The sequence below is a fragment of the Phocoena sinus genome, chromosome 14 (genome assembly GCF_008692025.1).
Source record: "Phocoena sinus isolate mPhoSin1 chromosome 14, mPhoSin1.pri, whole genome shotgun sequence".
Classification (NCBI taxonomy): Eukaryota; Metazoa; Chordata; class Mammalia; order Artiodactyla; family Phocoenidae; genus Phocoena; species Phocoena sinus.
This window is the reverse complement of record NC_045776.1, coordinates 19,931,119-19,950,844: the sequence shown is the minus strand read 5'-3', so window position 1 is coordinate 19,950,844 and position 19,726 is coordinate 19,931,119. Positions and strand designations below refer to the sequence as shown.

The 19,726-nt window shown below is 37.6% G+C and overlaps 1 protein-coding gene across 2 annotated transcripts in view; it reads left to right on the top strand.

Annotated features, from left to right (window-relative positions):
• Nucleotides 1-10,444: 10,444 nt before the first annotated feature.
• The window catches only part of POLI (DNA polymerase iota), a 34,868-nt gene continuing 25,586 nt past the window's right edge, over nucleotides 10,445-19,726 (top strand). The window contains exons 1-4 of one of the 2 annotated variants that reach the window (XM_032602518.1): nucleotides 10,445-10,598; nucleotides 12,023-12,145; nucleotides 14,135-14,299; nucleotides 18,383-18,535. In XM_032602518.1, the coding sequence (XP_032458409.1) occupies nucleotides 10,520-10,598; nucleotides 12,023-12,145; nucleotides 14,135-14,299; nucleotides 18,383-18,535 (520 nt within the window). In that variant the 5' untranslated portion in view covers nucleotides 10,445-10,519. The remainder of the gene's footprint in view (nucleotides 10,599-12,022; nucleotides 12,146-14,134; nucleotides 14,300-18,382; nucleotides 18,536-19,726) is intronic. The other variant, XM_032602517.1, reaches the window with a different exon arrangement.

Genomic DNA, 19,726 nt, shown 5'->3' with positions numbered 1-19,726 from the left:
TTTTTTTTTTTTTTGGCTAGGCTCATGAGTAAAAATTGGATATAACAAGGCTTTTCAGTACTAGAAAAGATGAAGGAATAAATAGCAACGTACTCTCGCTATATTTAACTTCCAGGGTCCTAAAGTAAGTTGCTCGAGGAAATTGGATCCCAAAGATTACAGGTGGGGAATTTTGAAGTGTGTCCATATTCCACGGGAGATCAAAGAAGCCCAACTAAAAGAATTGTGGGCTGACTCACATGACAACTTCTTTTTTGAAAGGGCTATTTTATCTCGAAGATTATGAGTTTGGAGGAACTAAGGTGATTGGCAGTGGAAAGAATCAGAACATGTGAAATTCCTTAAAAACTTACTGACTTAATTTTGTCTATGTTACACATAATTTAAAAAAAGAACCCTTTACACTTTGTGCAGGAAAAAAAAAACGGGAGATAAACATGTGTACAAAAACTCTTAACCAAACTACAAAGCTTATTCGAATTTTGCCACATTTTCTCCAATGTCCCTTTTCTGTCCCAGAATCTGATCCAGGCTCCTACCTTTCATTTATTTGTTCCATTTTCTTAGTCTCCTCCAAACTGTGACGATTTCTCATTTTTCTTATCTTTCATGACTTTCCTCTGACTCCAGGAAGATAAAGAAAAGTAAATCAAGTCATTTTTAAGAATGTCTGAAGTAGGTATCGATTTCTTAGCTAAAAGATCCTGTGTAAATCCCAAACCAGGATATTTTCTACAGAGGTCATTTATCAGTTTGTCATTACACAAGTGAATGTACCAGGTGCCATTTACTGGAATGAATATAACTACCTGAGTGACAACAAAAGTAACAAACTGTTCTTGCTTTTGGATACTATTTTAGAGTCAGAGCCATTTCAGGCACTGGTGAAAGAATCTGTTAATGGTTCTCCATTTCTAACTCCTCAGATGGATTGGACATTCAGCAATTTTGACTTTAGGTGCTTGATTTCTCAATGATCTTTCTGGGGCTTCCCTGCTGGTGCAGTGGATAAGAATCCGCCTGCCAATGCAGGGGACATGGGTTCGAGCCCTGATCTGGGAAGATCCCACATGCTGCGGAGCAACTAAGCCCGCGAGCCACAACTACCAAGCCTGTGCGCGCGCCTAGAGCCCGTTCTCTGCAATAAGAGAAGCCCCCAAAACGAAAAGCCTGTGCACCGCAACGAAGAGTAGCCCCCGCTGGCTGCAGCTAGAGAAAGACCGCGCGCAGCAACAAAGACCCAACGCAGCCAAAAATAAATTAAAATAAAATAAATAAATTTATTTAAAAAATAATCTTTCTGACTTTATTTAAAAGAAAAATGAGGTAAAATGTATAGATAAGTAAGAATCACCTCATGCAGAAACTTTCTAAGCAGTGATCATTTTAACAGCAGTAATTATCTGTTTGGTGCTAGTATATGCAAAAATATCCTTCAATTATAAACATTAAATGGGCATGAGAGCATCTTTTAGGGAATTTAAAGTATGGTAACAGAAATGGAAAATAATGGTTGAGACCTCAGAGGTTGAAAAGTTTTGTAAACAGAATTCAAAGATTAGTAGTCATCGATCTATATATATATTAACTAATAAAAAGATAGATTTTTCATTGCACTTTTAGATATCAGTAGCAACATATAAGACTTTTTTCCTCAATCTTAGTGAGGTATAATTGCAAATAAAAGCTGTATATATTTAGGTTGCAAAACGTGATAATTTAATAAACACACACATAAAATGATTACCACAATAAAGTTAATTAACACATCTATCACCTCACAGAGTTGTGTGTGTGTGTGTGTGTGTGTGTGTGTGTGTGTGTGTGTGTGTGATGAGTCTGGAGGACTTTCTGTTTTCAGTTTTTTGTTCTTTTAGTCTAAGATTTGAAAAAATATTGTGGTTTGTTTAGAGCCTGATTTGTGATTACCTATTTTTTTAAGTAAACTTTTAATTTTAGAATACATTTTGTTTACAGAAACATTGCAAAGATAATCAAGAGAGTTCTTACATAACCCTCGCCAATTTCTGCTATTGTTAACATCTAACACTACCATGGTACTTTGGTTAAAACTAAGAAACCAGCATAGACACTTGTCTTAAACTTGTGATTTTATTTAGATTTCCCCAGTTTTCCCATTAATATCCTCTTTCTGTTCTGGAATCCAATTCAGGGGGCCACATTGCATTTAGTTGTCACGTTTTCTTAGTCTTTGCCAACCAGTGACACTTCCTTTTATCTTGTCTTTAGTGATCTTGCCACTTCTGATAGAAACTGGTTAACTGTTCTGTAAAACACCCCTCAGTTTGGGTTTGTCTGAGGTTTCCTTATGATTACATTGAGGTTACACATTTTTTGGCAAGAATTCCACAGAAGTGATGCTGTGCCTTTCTGAGCGCATCCTATCAGGGATGTATGATATCCACATGATAGTTTGGTTAAGTAGTGACTGCCAGGTGTCTCCACTGTAAGTTTACTATCCCTCCCTTTCCATCTTCTATTCTTTGGAAGCAAGTCACTGTCTAGCCCACCTGCAAGAGGGACAAGAATAAGCTCCACCTCCTGGAAGGGGGCTTATCTCCACATGTTATTTGGAATTCTTCTACAAGGAAGATTTGTCTACACAGGACTTCTAAAATCTAACATTACTAAATTATCCAATTGATGTTGAAATAACACTATTCATTTATTGCACACGTTTTGGGTAGATACCAATAAAGTACAAGGCATGCTAGGCCCCTAACCTAATATATCCTAGTAGGAGAGAGAGATTAAAAACAAGTAAACAGCAAATGAAAAAATTACACATCGGGATAAGTGTTACAAATGATACTCAGTATGTCACGAGACAATGTGGTAATTCTGAGGTAGGTCACCTGAGAGAGTGCGGTTTGGAAAAGTCAGAGGTGTTGACATTTGAATTGAGAACTGGAGAAAGAGAACAAGCCCATTCTACAAACCTTTCAAATGATAGAATGGTCTGGAGGCAGGAAATTGTCCTAGGACATTTCATTTCACGTGTCAACTTGACTGGGCCACAGGGTGCCTGGGTATTCTGAGTGTGCCTTTGAGGATGTGTCTGCGTGAGATTTACGTTCCAATGGGTAGACTGAGCAAAGCAGATGTGGATGAGCCTTATCCAATCTGTTAAAGGCCTGAACAGAAGCAAAAGGCTGAATGAGGGAGAATTTGCTCTCTCTGCCTGACTGTGTTAGAGCTGGGATATCGGTCTTCTCTTGTTTTCAGAAAAGGACTTGAAGTGGAATTTACACCATTGGCTCTCCCAGTTCTTGGGCCTTGGGGCTTAGACTGGAGCCATATCATCAGTTCTCCTGGGTCTCCAGCTTGCTGACTTCAGACTAACATATGTCCCCAGAACAGAAAGGGGGCTGGGGTGGCCCAAGTACAAGAGAAAAACATAAACTGCTATGAGAAGAAGCAGGGACAGGGAGGAAGAATGATAAACTTCTATGAAGCCTGCCCCAGTGCCGTCTTGAGGACCATGTGAGAAAGGGGTTTGAATTTTGCTCTAAAGGTTGTGGGAAGCCTTTCAAAGATTTCATTCTAGGGCCCACAAATGGTAAAGGGCAGACACTCTGAGGCCAGCGCTGTAGGCTGAGCTGGAGATGTCTGTGTGTGGCCTGCGCTGTGTCAGCCTGGATGCAGAGAATTGAAGGGGTTCCAGAGAATGTTTGGAGGCAGAAATGACAGGTCCCCTGTATCATGGTGCTCTCTCAAGCGGTTTTTGTTAATTTTAAAAAGATAAAGATAACATTCTTACAGAATTTTAGGAGGTTAGATTTGTCCTAGGGAAGGGTGGGATCAAATTCCTGAGGAAGAGCACAGAGATATACGTACAAGGATGTTCACTGCAGCAAAAAATCAGAAAGAAGTGTCCATGAATGTGGAATTGGTAAAACAGAACATCCGTTAAAAAAGAACACAGTAGATTTTTGTGCATGGAAAAGAAATGATGTTCGAGAGATACTAAGTGAAAAAGCATGGTAGAGAAGCGTCTGCATAATACGATCCCACTGATGTTAATTAGAAGTGATTATCACTATGTCTACTCTATATTAAATATTATAAGAAGAAGTCTGATGAAGTGTATCAATATATGTTAACAGCGGTTAACTCTGTTGACAGCGGTCATGTCACGGTGCAGTGGAGATTATGAGGGATTTTTACATTATACCTTATACCTTTCTGTCTTACTAGAATATCTTAAAAAATGGATGAGAAAAAAAATTTTTTTTATTTAGATGTGGAATTTTCCTTCCTTTCTATATAACTTATCTAATTAAAATATTCATCTTGGTAGTTACCACAAAAAAGTAACATAGAAAATTGTATTTACATTTTGGGACCAAAATACAAATGAAGAGCAAGGTAATACCTTGCTTCTTTCCCTCCCATTTCCCAGAAAGAAAGAAAAAGCCCCAAAGAAACTGCTCATTACACCAAGGATCACAAAGGGTTAATTTGTAATTTGGTGATTTGTATGTAGTGTAGCACGGAAAAAAAAAATTGCACAAGTTTTCACAAATGAGACCGAAGGTTCAACATCATCCTGTGTCTGCTCTGCATCCATTTCAATAACCCAGGAGAGGCGGCTGTTTAGAAACTCAGTTTTTCTTCTTCCCTCTTCTCACCAAGTCACATCCCTGAGGCAGACACTCTTGGAGGGGAAAGGGGAAAATAATTTTTTTAAACCAGAGACACAAGCAGTACTTTTAGGATTAATAGGTACTTTAATGAAGTCTTTGAATCAGCTTTAAGAAATAAGTCCTATAAATATAATTTTCCTTTATAAAGATTATGGATTATACTCAAACCAGGATAATGGAGAATATTATTAATTAAGTTGAAATTATTAATATTTCCAAAATGGTGTTGAAAACATATTTATTCATTTCCTTCAAGTAACATCAAAAACAAATAAGTGTACAAAGATTTTCCTATGTCATTTATTTAGGCAATGGTTTTTGTGGTTTAGTAAAGAAAGAGAAACAGAAGTTTATTTGTGAAATAAAACTAAAGCTTTCTTTTTAAGTTGTGCTCTATGGAAAGACTATTAATGCTTGGTTATCTCTGAGCACCAGATTATGGATTATTATGGATGATACCATTTTCTTTTTACCTCCTTTCTATATTTTCCAAATTCTCCATAATAATCACAAATCACTTTTGCAATTAAAAAAAATGTTTCATTAAAGTTAGGTGTCTATAAAGGTAACAGTGTATCTGATCAATGTCAATCTGCTTGCACTTTCTATATGGCATCAAGTAGTTCTCTTTTTCTCAAAGACGGAAGTTTGCAGACCTTATTTACAAACTGGGACCAAATGACTTTTATCGTGATCACGTTGGTCCCTACCTCTCTCTCTATCCAAAATGACAAGGCAATATCTATTGAGCACACCCTGACAAGCAACTTTTTAAAGGTCATTACTAAAATGACTATGCAGGCCTTTCATCGAATTCTACAGAACCACAAAGAAAGGTCAAAGCAAAGAGAAGCTGACTGTTAGAAAAACTCCAGCCTCTTACACCTTCTCTTAGCCACAGTCACATGGTATGCAGCAAATATTTTTAGGTTACACTGAGAAAGCTTGAAACTGCAGCTTTGGTGTGCAATGTGCAAAAAAAAAAAAAGAGAGAGAGAAGAGGGTTTTTTCATGACAATTGAAAATTTTATGCAAAGGGTGTGAGATCCTTGGATGAGCGTTATTTAGTAAATACTGCACGACATACACATTGTACAACTGCGTAAAATAATTCTACTTTGCTTTCAACCACCTGAAGCCTTTCTGTGCTTTCTGGTTTCAGCTTCTAAGCCGTGTAAATTATTTCTGACTCATTAGCCTTTCACCCTGGGGGCAACTCACAAGCTTCATAAAAGTGTGAATATTTTTCTGAAATCTCTTTTCCAGCCAATGAATTCATTTGCATTTTAGCCTCAGAATGTAAATCCTCATGGTGAAAAGCAACTAAATAATACTTGTCTCCCTCTCTTATATCTTCCCTTCTCTAAAACTGTCCTATTCATAATTAAAAGCACATAACCAAAGACCAATTCTACTTTATTAGTTTACAGCTGGGGACCATAAGCTGAGGAGGGAGTTGGCAGCAGCAGGATGATACAAACACTACTAGGCCAGAGTTCCCCAAGCTTGGCCCAACTGACACTTTAGACTGATAATTCTTTATTGTAAAGGGCTGTCCTGTGTATTGTAGCATGTTCAACAATATCCCTGGCCTCTACCCAATAGATGCCAGTAATCAGAGCTGCAACTCCCCAGATGTGAACACCAAGAGTGCCTCCAAAATATTGCCAAATACCTTCTAGGGGACAAAATCGTTGTCCGCAATTGAGAACCACTGTACTAGATCAAAGACTACAGAAAGACTACAACAGGCCCTCTGTTCTCACCAATACAAATTGTTCCTTTGACCCCACGGCCAACCTCTATTTACCTAGCCACCACCAACATAAAATACAGATACTCATAAACGCCCTCACACTCTTCATCTCAAAGCCCTTGAAGAACACCATCTAGAGTTCTCCTGCTGAATAATATGTGGCCAATTTGTCTAGGAGGAGATAAGCAGACGCTGGTAACTTTCCCAGCCTTCCCTGACATGGCCGGTCACGCTTGTCACTTTTTTTTTTTTTTTTGGCTGTGTTGGGTCTTCGTTGCTGAGGGCGGGCTTTCTCTAGTTGTGGTGAGCAGGGACTACTCTGAGCTGCGGTGTGCGGGCTTCTCATCGCGGTGGCTTCTCTTGTTGGGGAGCACAGGCCTTAGGCACGCGGGCTTTGGTAGTTGTGGCACACAGGCTCAGTAGTTGTGGCTCGTGGGCTCTAGAACGCAGGCTCAGTAGTTGTGGCACACGGGCTTAGTTGCTCCGTGGCATGTGGGATCTTCCCAGACCAGGGCTCGAACCCATGTCCCCTGCATTGGCAGGCGGATTCTTAACCACTGCACCACCAGGGAAGTCCTGTTTGTCACTTTTCAGGTATGTAAGCTCATAATGTCTTGACTTCTGAAGCTCATGAATGCCCCCAGTTTCTTTATCCATTACCTACACTGCAAACCCATGCTCCCCCATGAATATTGTTTCAACCTAATTTCCTTTAATTAAATGTTTATTCTGCCTTGCAATTGTTCTTCTCATTTGGCACTTAAGTACGCAGTTATGATCCAGGCTCAAAATATTTATTTCCTGAAATTATCCTAGATTTAGAGCCAATTAATTAAAACTGAGGGATGGGATTTACAGATTAAAAAAATAAACACTTTCCCTAATTCATCCCACTACAAAGCAACACATATTAGCTCAAATAAATTTTATTTTTATGCCTCCGAATATAACCAAGTTGTCGTGATTTTTTTTAATGAGGCAGATGATTCAAAATTCTTTTACTGATAATGAATTGATATGAAACTGAATTTGAATTTACTTAGTTGCAACTTCACTTCTCACTTTAAACAACTCTTTCTCAGTGATTGTCAGTACATAAAAAGCCCCTTTGCTTATAAACAATGCAGCTCTAATACATAACAGGGCCTTGCTTATTCTTGATGCCACGCTTCTGCACATACATGAATAACACTAAAAATATATTTACGCGCTTAGTGGAAACAGCCATACAAGAGTAACTGTAGGATTCCCTTTATATGAAATTCTAGAAAATGCAAACTACAACGGCTACCTGAAGATGGCAAGTTGGGTAGGGTTGGAAGAGAGAGAATACAAACGGGGCAAGGAAGCACCAAGGAAAATGGGCAGAGGGAGTGGTTTCCTCTGTGGAAGAAACATTCTTTTTTTTTTTAAACATCTTTATTGGAGTATAATTGCTTTTAATTGCTGTATAAGAAAGTGAATCAGCTATATGTGTACTTATATCCCCACATCCCCTCCCTCTTGCGTCTCCCTCCCGCCCTCCCTATCCCACCCCTCTAGGTGGTCACAAAGCACCAAGCTGATCTCCCTGTGCTATGTGGCTGCTTCCTACTAGCTATCTATTTCACATTTGGTAGTGTATATATGTCAATGCCACTCTCTCACTTCCTCCCAGCTTACCCTTCCCCCTCCCCGTGTCCTTAAGTCCATTCTCTATGTCTCTGTCTTTATTCCTGTCTCGCCCCTAGGGTCTTCAGAACCTTTTTTTTTTTTTTAGATTCCATATATATATGTGTTAGCATAGGGTATTTGTTTTTCTTTCTGTCTTACTTCACTCTGTATGATAGATTCTAGGTGCATCCACCTCACTACAAATAATTTAATTTTGTTTCTTTTTATGGCTGAGTAATATTCCATTATATATACGTGCCACATCTTCTTTATCCATTCATCTGTTGATGGACACTTAGGTTGTTTCCATGTCCTGGCTATTGTAAATAGTGCTGCAATGAACATTGTGGTACATGACTCTTTTTGAGTTACGGTTTTCTCAGGGTATATGCCCAGTAGTTGGATTGCTGGGTCGTCTGGTAGTTCTATTTTTAGTTTTTTAAGGAACCTCCATATTGTTCTCCATAGTGGCTGTATCAATTTACATTCCCACCAACAGTGTAGGAGGGTTCCCTTTTCTTGTGGAAGAAACATTCTTAATGAATTCTTCTCTATGGAAAACTCTGGAAAGTAGATTTACCATTACTAGATTCATAATCTTGAGTAAGCGTCTTAGTCTCTGCTGGCCTGTTTCATCTTTGGTAAAATAAGAATGATGATACCTACCCTCTAAGGCATATTGAATGACATAATCTGTTTTAAGCTCTTAGGGCTGTGCCTGACATACAGGTGTTTTGTAAGTGTTCTTTTCTATGCCACTTCCCTCCTCTGTTCCCAGCACTGGCTAATAATTTGTGAGGTCCAGTGCAACATGGAAATGAGGGCTCCCTTGTTCAAAAATTATTAAGAATTTCAAGACAGTAACAGGAGAACATTAAATCAAGTGAGGGGCCCTTCTAAGTGCAGAGCTACAAAGCCAGCCTGGCTTGCTCCCCTATGGTTGCAAGGTTCCATTTGTCTATTCTTCTACTAAATTTAAAGTCACTCTTCAGTTTGACAATTGACAGGGAAATAAATTCAATTAAAGAGGGCTTATGTGTGTTGTTTTTCAATGCTGGTTCACTTTTAGTCAAGCTGTTGAGTGTTAGTGACCCTAGGGCTCTTATAAAGGAACTGTTTTAATCTGCCATGGTATTTCCCTGGTTTGTATCATTCTCAACATGGAGGAATTGAAACAAAATACCTTAGTTGTCTACAAGTAATTGGACCCTTGATGATAGCCAAAGAGGCACTTAATTCAAAAGTACTTTATCTAGACTTAGCAAATAGAAATCGCAAAGAACGCAGGATAGCTTTAAATTGGTGTCTTAGATCCCATACTGGAGAGTTTGAAGGAACTGGTCCAGATGTCTAAGAGTAAAATACCCAGAGAGGAAGACCTGGTCTCCAAACCACTGAGCCCCAGCTCTGCCTGTTATTCCTTCTTTATGGATGCATCAGCATGCCCTTTAATGGGTTTCTCAAAGTTTTCACAACCTATTTATGAAAGAATCCTGTAAAAAAAAATCAAAATAATTGTGTAAATATATATATATATATATATATATTCATTCACACACACGTGCACAGAAATTTCCAAATTTTCTGTTGGAAGAAACACACATAGGCACAAAAGGCATCTTAACAGAAAGCAAAGAGAATGAACATTTATTGAGCACCATCTAACCTTCCATGTCCCAGGTGTTTTATATTCATTGGAATATTAAAGCGTATGTTAGTTTTCATTCGTTCATTTAATCCCAATACACTCAAGACCTTTTTTTTTTTTTTTTTAAAACAGTGGAGAAACAGGTGTTCAGAGCAGTTATTTAACCTGCCCAAAGTCACAGCAAGTTGGAGGGTCTGGATTGAGAATTTTACCCGACTCCAAAGCTCATGTATCAAAATCCTATTCAGTTTAAATGATTAAAAATTCAGGGGTCCAATCTGTCACAGTATCTTTGAATCAAACACCAAACAAACAAAATGCAAACTTTACCATACTTGCTAATCATATTAGTTTACATGGTCGCCTTGCTGTCACCATAATTTCCATCCTTTCCCCCAACTCCATCAGCATAAATCATTCAGCGTCTAAGGGTTAGCAACTCTGCTAACAGTTATCAGGAGAACAGGCTGGCTTCTAAGTAAAGATAAACAGTTAAAATTTGTGGTGTGGGACTCACTCCGAAGACCTTAAGAAAAAAATGAGCTGTTTGGTAAGGCAATCTCTCATTCACTGCTGGGCGGGAGGGAACCCCCGCACGCTGGTCTGGAGGATTCCCAGCCGGCGAGTCCTTCGGAGGAGCCCGCGCAGGCGCCAGCCCGGAGCGGCTTCCCTGGAGACCGGGCGGAAGCGGTCGGAAGCTGCCCTGCGGTTGGCCGCTGGGGCGGGACGCAGAAGCAGTGGGTGGAGCCTGAGGAAGAAGGCGACCACGACGAGGAAGAGGACGGGGCTCTGGGCATGGAGCGGGCCGAGGCGTGGGCAGCCGGCAGCTCGCCGGGTGCGCTGGAGCCTGAGGAGCCCGGCGGCCTCCCTTGGTGTAAATGAGCAGCGCGGGGCGGGAGGACTCCCGGGGCAGTGGCGGCGGCTGTTGGGCTGCGACCGTCCCGCCCGGCTCGGGTCCTTTCGTCTTCCGGACTCCGCTGAGAGAGCTGCCCTTCGCTGCCCGGTGTTTTGAGGCCAAGATCCCGAGAGGGATTTTTTGACCAGTAGGAGTAGGGTGGGCGCGTCAGTTGGTTAATCGAGGTTGCATTTGTAATCCCTGAAACAGCCCAGTGAAAGCGGAAGAGTCCCCGGCCGCCTAAAGGTTGCAGTAGCGGGGGAACTTGTCGACCGTTTGGCAAAGGTTGGGTCCCCGGCTCAGCGCAGACGGGAAGGGACGGCGCAGCTCGGAACCGGGGACGAGGCACGTCTGCAGTGGCCGCCTCTCCGGTGACCCATTTCCAGCCTCTGGACCCTACTTTGCAGCGCGCCAATCCCCGGGCCTGGGGCCAAGGCTCTCCTTCCCTGCCTCCTAGACCCCCGCCCCCTTTTTTAAAAACTTAAATTTTGTAATAATTTTAGATTTACAGAGAGACGCACAGATAGCTTTTCCTAACTTTAATATCTTACATCACCGTGATACATTTGTCAAAACTAAGAAAGTAACAGTGGCATACTATTAATGAAAGGACAAGCTTTATTCAGATTTTACCAGTTTTTTTCCACTTAATTTTTTTCTGTTCCGGGCTCCAAACCAGAAAACCACATTGCATTTAGCCTGCCTTGTTTTTAACTGGTGTTAAGAGCTGGAATCTCCTCTGTCTTATCCCTCTGCCCCTTCCCTCAAGACATGAACCACTTTTAAAATCCAGGAAATATTTACTCTGTCTTGCAATTTAGCAAGTATTCATTGGTAGTCTATTATATGCCAGGCTCTGTTTTAGGTATTGGGTATTCAGCATTGAACCAGCTAATCTTGATCTCATATGGGAGCTAGATGTAGTCCATCGGGACCCATAGGTTCTGTCTTGTGCTGCTTTGTATTTCAGATTATTTTTTTAATTTAAGGACATGCCACTTAGAATACTTTATAAGTTGGTTGAAAGATCAGTGTTTAAACTTTTCTGCCCCTTGCAACTTTCTCTAAATTTTCCCATAAACTTCCAAGTCCTAGGATTACCTCTTGCAATCTTCCATTATGGATAAATTTTTTTCCTTAAATGTATTACTATCCTGAGAAAAACATAGTATACAAAGAAATAGTAAGTAAACAGGACTGAAGACTCTACTGTGGGTGGAGTTTCTCTCATGTCTTTGTAATTTTTAGATGCTTTGACACATGTGATAAATCCAGGAAAAAAACTTTAAAAATCACTCTGCATTCTTCTTTCTCAGTTGCCGTGTTTTAAGGGGCTGGCAGTTGCTCAGAGGCGATAAGTTGCCTGAATGTATTTTTATGTTTCTTTGCATATTGTGCCACAGTCCATGATCAAGTGGTGCCAGCAGGAAGTTCTTCATCTAGAGTCATAGTACACGTGGATCTGGATTGCTTTTACGCACAAGTAGAAATGATCTCACATCCAGAACTAAAGGGCAAACCTTTAGGTAATTCTGGAGTTTGATACTATTTTCTTTGTATAATAGGATTCGTTATTTATTATGTTTCTTATATTATGATTTATTAACCATATTAATAAATGTTGGAAGCAGTTCTGTGATGCTTTATAGGCAGTAATCTTTGCTTCACTACAGGTGTAAACTTTATAATCATTTAATAAATGGTGAATATGATACAAGTAGTATAGTTAACCAAACGGATGAACAGAGAGACCATGATAAACTTTTAGTCTTTTTCTCAATGTTTGAAATTTTACAACTGTCTTATCTCAAGAACAATCTCTTTTATTAATTTTAATGGAAGTTGTCATCTATTCTCTCACTTTTGAAATTAACTCTTGAGTTGTGTAACATTCGACAAAATAGTTGGATTTTGAACAGAACCCAAAATGTTAAGGCATACAGTACAAATTTTCCATAAAATCATAAGTATCTTTAAAAGGCAAAGAGAAATTTTACATTGGGGATCTAATTACTATTATGTTGGCTTTTTAAAAAAAACTTTCTTTTTTTTATTATATCTTAAATTGGGAAAGTAATTTAAATGTCTAAAAATTTATTTTATGCATGTAGTAAGGATTTATCTTTTAGTAAAAGCATAAAGAGCAATTTTGGTTCACATGCCGCTTCCCTCTGGTGTCTATTTTGGTTTTGATAAGTCCCCAGTTCAACTCAGCCTAGTTGATTTACTAAGGAACAGAGGGATGACTGATGTCTAGTTTTTGGTATGCCAAGGTCAGTCTAGGATCTTTAAAATTAAGGCTGTCAAGGAGTTAGGATTAGGGGACCTCAATTTTCTTCTGAAGGCATTTCTAACTAGTAGCATGGTAACAAGATGTTCTGTAAGTAATGATTAGTAAAAAGATATTGTGTAATTAAGATGCAGGAATGAATGATTACCAGGAAGTGAGGGATATAATGCTGAAAGTTTCTAGGAGAAAGTAGCATAGTCTTCCATTTGTACTCAGCAAATATATGACTACTTAACTTGGGCTGGTGACATAATGGTGAGTCCATTAATCCTGCATTAAAAGACTACTTTTTTAGTTAAGGAAGTTACTAATCTGATTTTTACATAGATCACTGGTGAATCATAAATTATTACTTTTGACCCAGTGCTTCTATTTTTGGGCATAATCTGGTATATCAAAAATACACGAAATAATGTTTCTTTGCCTTGTTTATAGTATCAACACTTTAGAAACAAAATGTCTTACATTAGGGGAATGGACATAACCTTTTTTTCCCCATCTACATATTTGTGTTTTACATATTTTAGATGAACATTACTTTAATAGTGGTAAACAAGTAGTCAACTTGTGTAAAGAGAAAAGCAAATAATTTTAGCAATTTTAAGCTACCGGAAAACTAGAATTTTTAAACAGTCTGTAGATGATCATAACTTAATCATTTTGATAAGGAGGGGGCTCATAATGCCACCTCACTCTCTATAATCTTTTCTGAAGATTACTATGAAGAACAGTTCAATAATTAGAACACTGATTGGGGGAGATCCCTAGTAATTGCCGTAGATTGGCACTTGTAACAGAACATTGCTTTATATTCATTGGAAAGTTACTCAGAAGACAAGTTAGGTTTTCTAGCAGCAACATGTAGTTAATTGTACTCAGTTATTTTCATCTGCTTTATTTTTTGGTAAAACATGGCCTGGAGTTATATATAAAGTTATATAGAGTTAATTCTTTGGTTTTGTATTGTTTGAAAAAAATCCTCGAAGGATTTTATTTGTATCTTTTTGCAGAATTCATAGAATTGCTCGTTCGTGCTAATTTTTGTTAAATTGTACTTCATAGAGCTTTGATGAATGGAGGCTGTATTTTTTAACTGAGAGCTTTTTATTCTTATCAAAACAGATGGTATTACAACCATAATATGGAATAAGTAAATTATATTTTAATTTTAATTTTTAATCCTGCTCATAAAATATTTTTCTCATAAAATATTTATTTCTTATAGGGGTTCAGCAGAAATATTTGGTGGTTACCTGCAACTATGAAGCTAGGGAACTTGGAGTTAAGAAACTTATGAATGTCAGAGATGCAAAAGAAAAGTGTCCACAGCTAGTATTAGTTAATGGAGAAGATTTGACTCGTTACAGAGAGATGTCATATAAGGTTACAGGTACGTTACAGGTACAGATTATGGGCAATATAATTTCAGTATTAATTTTTATATAGAATGCCTGTTAACTACATGAATCTTTTGATAAATGTAAAATGCATAAGTCAGTTTCCTTTTATTTTGGGGCTTTCCCATTAAAAAAAAATTTATATGAGAATGACTTAATATATTATGAGTAATGGTGACAAAAATGTATAGTTGGAAGGAATTTGAACTCTGTCACGCTGATGTTTACATAAATATGAGAAAATGTAAAAAAATTTTTAAGTGAGAAAATGGGAGACGATAAACCAAAAAGAACCAGGTGTTTTTAATTATAAGTTTAAATGCCAAGTTTAAATAAACTATGAAGAAATATGCTGTACTCTAATGCACTAATGGGAGTTGAGAGAGGCTTCTGTAATGTTTGATTAACATAATTAAAAACCAATTTGTTAGGAAGTATTAGCAAAGATAAGGAGTATATTTTTTTCTTAGATTTTATGTATATATTAAATATTTCAGTGTAGATAAACTCCCCCTTACTAAGGTTTGGGTTTGAATCTTAGTGTTTTAGTAAATTACAGGAAAAATGAAACCATGTGTTGTACTGGCATATGGCAAATATATACAGTTTTAAAATGTATACAGATCAGCTTTTTATTTATCTTGTTTGCTATTGTTTTAGTAAATTCTTTTTTTTTTTTTTTTTGTTTTGTGGTACGCGGGCCTCTCACTGTTGTGGCCTCTCTCGCTGCGGAGCACAGGCTCCGGATGCGCAGGCTCAGTGGCCATGGCTCACGGGCCCAGCCGCTCTGCGGCATGTGGGATCTTCCCGGACCGGGGCACGAACCCGTGTCCCCTGCATCGGCAGGCGGACTCTCAAGCACTGCGCCACCAGGGAAGGCCTGCTATTGTTTTTGTTTACTTGTTCTTTGGTTATTTGTAGCAGTTTTCAGATGAAAGCATTAAATATAATATCCAAGAGCTCTTAGGAATTAACAAGAAAAAGAAACTTAAGAAAAATGGACAAAGGATATGAATAGGCAATTAACAAAAAGAGCAAATTCAACAATGTGGAAAAAGAATGCTCAAATTCATTAGTACTAAAAATAAGAATGTGAGAAAAAGTAGAAACAAAGTATTACAGCCTTTTCAAGAAAGCAATCTAGAAACATGTTTTGAAATTAAAGATACCTATTATGTTCTTTAACCCAATAATACCACTGCTGGGGATTTATCTAATAGAACTAAAATAATGTATATGTACAAAAACGTTTCTTGTAGCATGGTTCATAATTGCTAAAAATATGGAATGAAAACAATTGCTCACCAGGGTGAGAATGGCTAAATAAACTAAGACTTCTCTATGATAGAATATTATATGGCTATTAAAAAGAATGAATTGTTGCTGTACTGTTTGACTCATAGAGATATGCCTTGTTGAGTGAGTAGAAGGCAAGATGCAAAAACCAGTATCAGGTTTTTCCATATGTGTAAAACAATGACCCAAACCCCTTCCGCCACATATGTGTATATGTCTGTGTGTGAATAGACAATGTGCACAATTATGTGTGTGTATCTGAATACTCAGAAGTTAATTTTTACTGTACATAGAAGAGGTGATATAATACAGACAGTGTGCATCTTGCCTTTGTTCTTGGTGATCTTTCATCTCATTCATATAGCTCTTCCTCATTCTTTTTAGTGCCTGCACAGTATTCTGTTGTATTTTGTCCCAAACTTATTTAACCATTCCTTTACTGATATGAAGACAGTATGTCCCACTTTATGCCCATTGTCCCTACGTAATTATTAATAGCACCTCCTTTTATTCAAAAGATATCTTGTAAATTATGTGGCTTCCCTGATAGTGAGGGATTATTTCTGTTACCAACTTTTTGCTCTTACAAATATATGCTTCAGTAGACATTTTCATACAGAAATTTTCACATTTCATGAAGATATCCTTAAAGTAAGTTCCTAAAGTTTAATTGCTAGATCAAAGATAATTTGCATTAGAAATGCTGCTATATGTTGCACTTGAGGTTGTCCCAACATATTGCGAGTATGTATGACAGTATTAGATACTCATGAAGATTTTGCCTAGAGGCAGAAAAAATAGTAAATCATTGTTTTGATTTGCATTTCTCTGTAAGTGTGAGCATTTTTTCATGTATTTTTGGTCATTTATATATGTTTTCTGTGAATGGCCTTTTCACTTGGGCCCGTTTTTATTTAGATTGCTCCTCTCTTTTCTGATTGGTTTGTGTCATTGTTTGGGGAAGTTAAGGAAATTAGCCCTTTGATGGCCATGTGTTATAAATATATTTCCAATTTGTGTTTCATCTTTTTTACTTTTCCAGTTTGTGTTTTGTCTGACATTATGTTGTCAGACTTATCAGACTTTCTCCTATGATTTCTGTGCCACTGCAACTCTTCACAGTGAAAGTATCTACTGGAAATTCAATGAGTAAATCTCAGTTTTTATGCTGATTCTTAACTTATAAAGTAGTATCTTGAAAGAATTAAAAATGCACTAATATAATAACAATAAATATTCTAAGTATGATTTATGCATCGATAAAATGTTATTTTGTTAATTTTTTTCATGGTATTTTCTGAGTTGAAATAGGAACATAGCCTAACAGTCCTATACTGAATTTATTTCAGACCTATTTATGATGTATAACCTTATTGTTTATTTCATATTTTTATTCTACAGTATTACATTTTTGTCTAGATAGTTTTTTCTCTAATTATAACTCCTCTCTTTGGCCTTGTGTAATCATATGTTTAATAAATGCCTCTTGTTTATGGAGTTGACAAGTTGACAGCAAAAAAGAGGTTAACTTCAGGAATGGATAAGTGATTTATTCCTATGACCTAGTAATAGAACCAATATAATCAATCAATATTCAGCGATCCACCAGCTTTGTGCATGATTCGGTACTTAATTTGCTTTTCTCCTTAGCACTTTACTTGTTCTTTGTTTTTTATATAGTATTGTTTTGATAAACTTTTATTTTCTACCTGTTACTGCTGGACATCACGTATATACTTTTGGGGAAGAAAAGCAGAAATTGATGAGGGAAATTCAAAAGAATCCTTTTATATGGTCAGACACATTGTCAGTTTTTCCTCAGAGTAGATATATGGTTTTCTCCAGGTAGGTTGAAAGTGATTTTTGGTGGTCACCAGATCACACTGTTGTCTTTATTAATTGTTTTCTCCTGCTGTTATCAGTGTTGGCATCAATAAAACAGAGCTTTCATGTTATAGGACTTTAAGAACCTATGCATTTTTATATAATAAGAGGCTAATAATTTGTTTTCTGCCATCCAGCTGGTGCCATAGATGATTTAGAGAGAAGTGAAAATTCTTCTTAATGATTTCAAATTATTAGTTTTAATCCTAAAAATGAGAATTGATAAGTCTTTTTGAACTTATTTCAAATCCTGGTTCAGCTCAATTTAGTAAACATTTGAGTTATGGACTAGGCATTCTGTTAGAGGCTGGGCATTCAAATACATGTAAGTCATGGTCCATCTCTGCCCTTAAGGAATGTGCTGGAGGGTGACTAATCAAAAAGTATCGCATTGTAGTATATTTTGAAAATTAAGTAACTTTTCTCTTTGGATTAGTATTAACTGGAAATTTTAAATTTTATTTTGTTTGGCCTTTTTAAAATTCTTATGAAAAACATAGCTAGAATATATTATTATTTGTTTTTACTTTTATAAGCAGACTATAATTTATTCTTTGACCTACTGCTTCAAGATCATAATTAACTATAAGCATTGATGTTTAATGTACTACAGATAGAGAAATTATACGTATAGGAGATTGAGAAATTTATTGCTATGAGCATCTGCCCAGGAAATGTTATTTTTGGACTTGTTGGAAAATATTGCCTTTACTCAGAATGTGGTACAGAAAAAAAAATCCCAGTTAACTGAGGACTTTATTAAAAATATTATGGGACTGTGAATATATGTAAAACCTTTAACAACATATTTTGTTATTTTTTTAAGCATAAAAGAGTTAAATCTATTCTAGTTACAACTTCAGTTACATCTGTGCTCCAATGTTATTTTAATTTAGAGTTGTTGGAAGAATTTAGTCCAGTTGTTGAGAGACTCGGATTTGATGAAAATTTTGTGGATCTAACAGAAATGGTTGAGAAGAGACTAGAGCAGCTTCAAAGTGATGAACCCTCAGCACTGACTGTGTCGGGTCATGTATACGGTAATCAGCGTAAGTGGGTTCTTATTCATTCAATTTAGTAACTAAAAGTATCTACATTTCTTAATGTTCAGTCAGTTCAGAGAGTCGATTATGTCTTTCTGAAAGTATTCTGGCTTTTGTTGGATATATTAGCCATATTTCAGCAGTCTAAGATGATTAAAATCAGGTATTGCTATTCCATATTAAATAGGCAGAAAATCGTATTTTGATGACATGTAGCTCAGTGCTTTGTGCACTTTTCATTTCTCTGACACAGTCCTGTATTACAGTTTTTATTTTATTTTATTTTTTTAATTTTTTGGCTGCATTGCATCTTCATTGCTGTGCGCAGGCTTTCTCTAGTTGTGGTGAGTGGGGCTACTCTTTGTTGTGCTGCGCAGGCTTCTCATTGCGGTGGCTTCTCTTGTTGCGGAGCACGAGCTCTAGGTGCCTAGGCTTCAGTAGTTGTGGCACGCGGGCTCAGTAGTTGTGGCTTGCGGGCTCTAGAGTGCAGGCTCAGTAGTTGTGGTGCACGGGCTTAGTTGCTCCGTGGTCTGTGGGATCTTCCTGGAGCGGGGATCGAACCCGTGTTCCCTGCATTGGCAGGCAGATTCTTAACCACTGCGCCACTAGGGAAGTCCCTGTGTTATCGTTTTTAAAGAGGATGACTCTTTAGGTCATCCTTAAGTTACAGGAGTTGGCTTTTTAGAGTAGTTTTTGATTTTCTTAAAACCATTTTTAAGCAAAATTTTAGGTAGACTAAATTTGCCTTTGCTGCCTCTTTGCTTGTTCACTTCTATTCTCCCAAGGCATCAAGACCCTCCCAAGTTAGCTCTTGTGGAAGCTTGTCCAGGCCTACCTGCCATATTTTGCAAGCTCATATTTAATCAGTTCAAATAATCTTTGCCAACTCTTAGCAAGAAAACAGAATGGTTCCTCTCCTTCGCGTATTAAAGTATGAATGACTGATGGTATTTCCAGGGGTATTTGCGTTTGAAAATAAGCTGCAGTCAACTCTACTGAATATCTAATTAGGCTTTCAAACATCTTGTGACTGCTGGTGACTTCCAAATCATACCACGTAGAAGGCAAGCTGCTTTTCTCTAAGACCTGTCCTGACATACTTGCTCATAGGTCTCAGCCAGCACGTGCTTTCTCTTATTCCCCTTTTTTGAGTGCTGGTGGATCAATCTCCAGTCATTATCCACCTCCCTGATATTA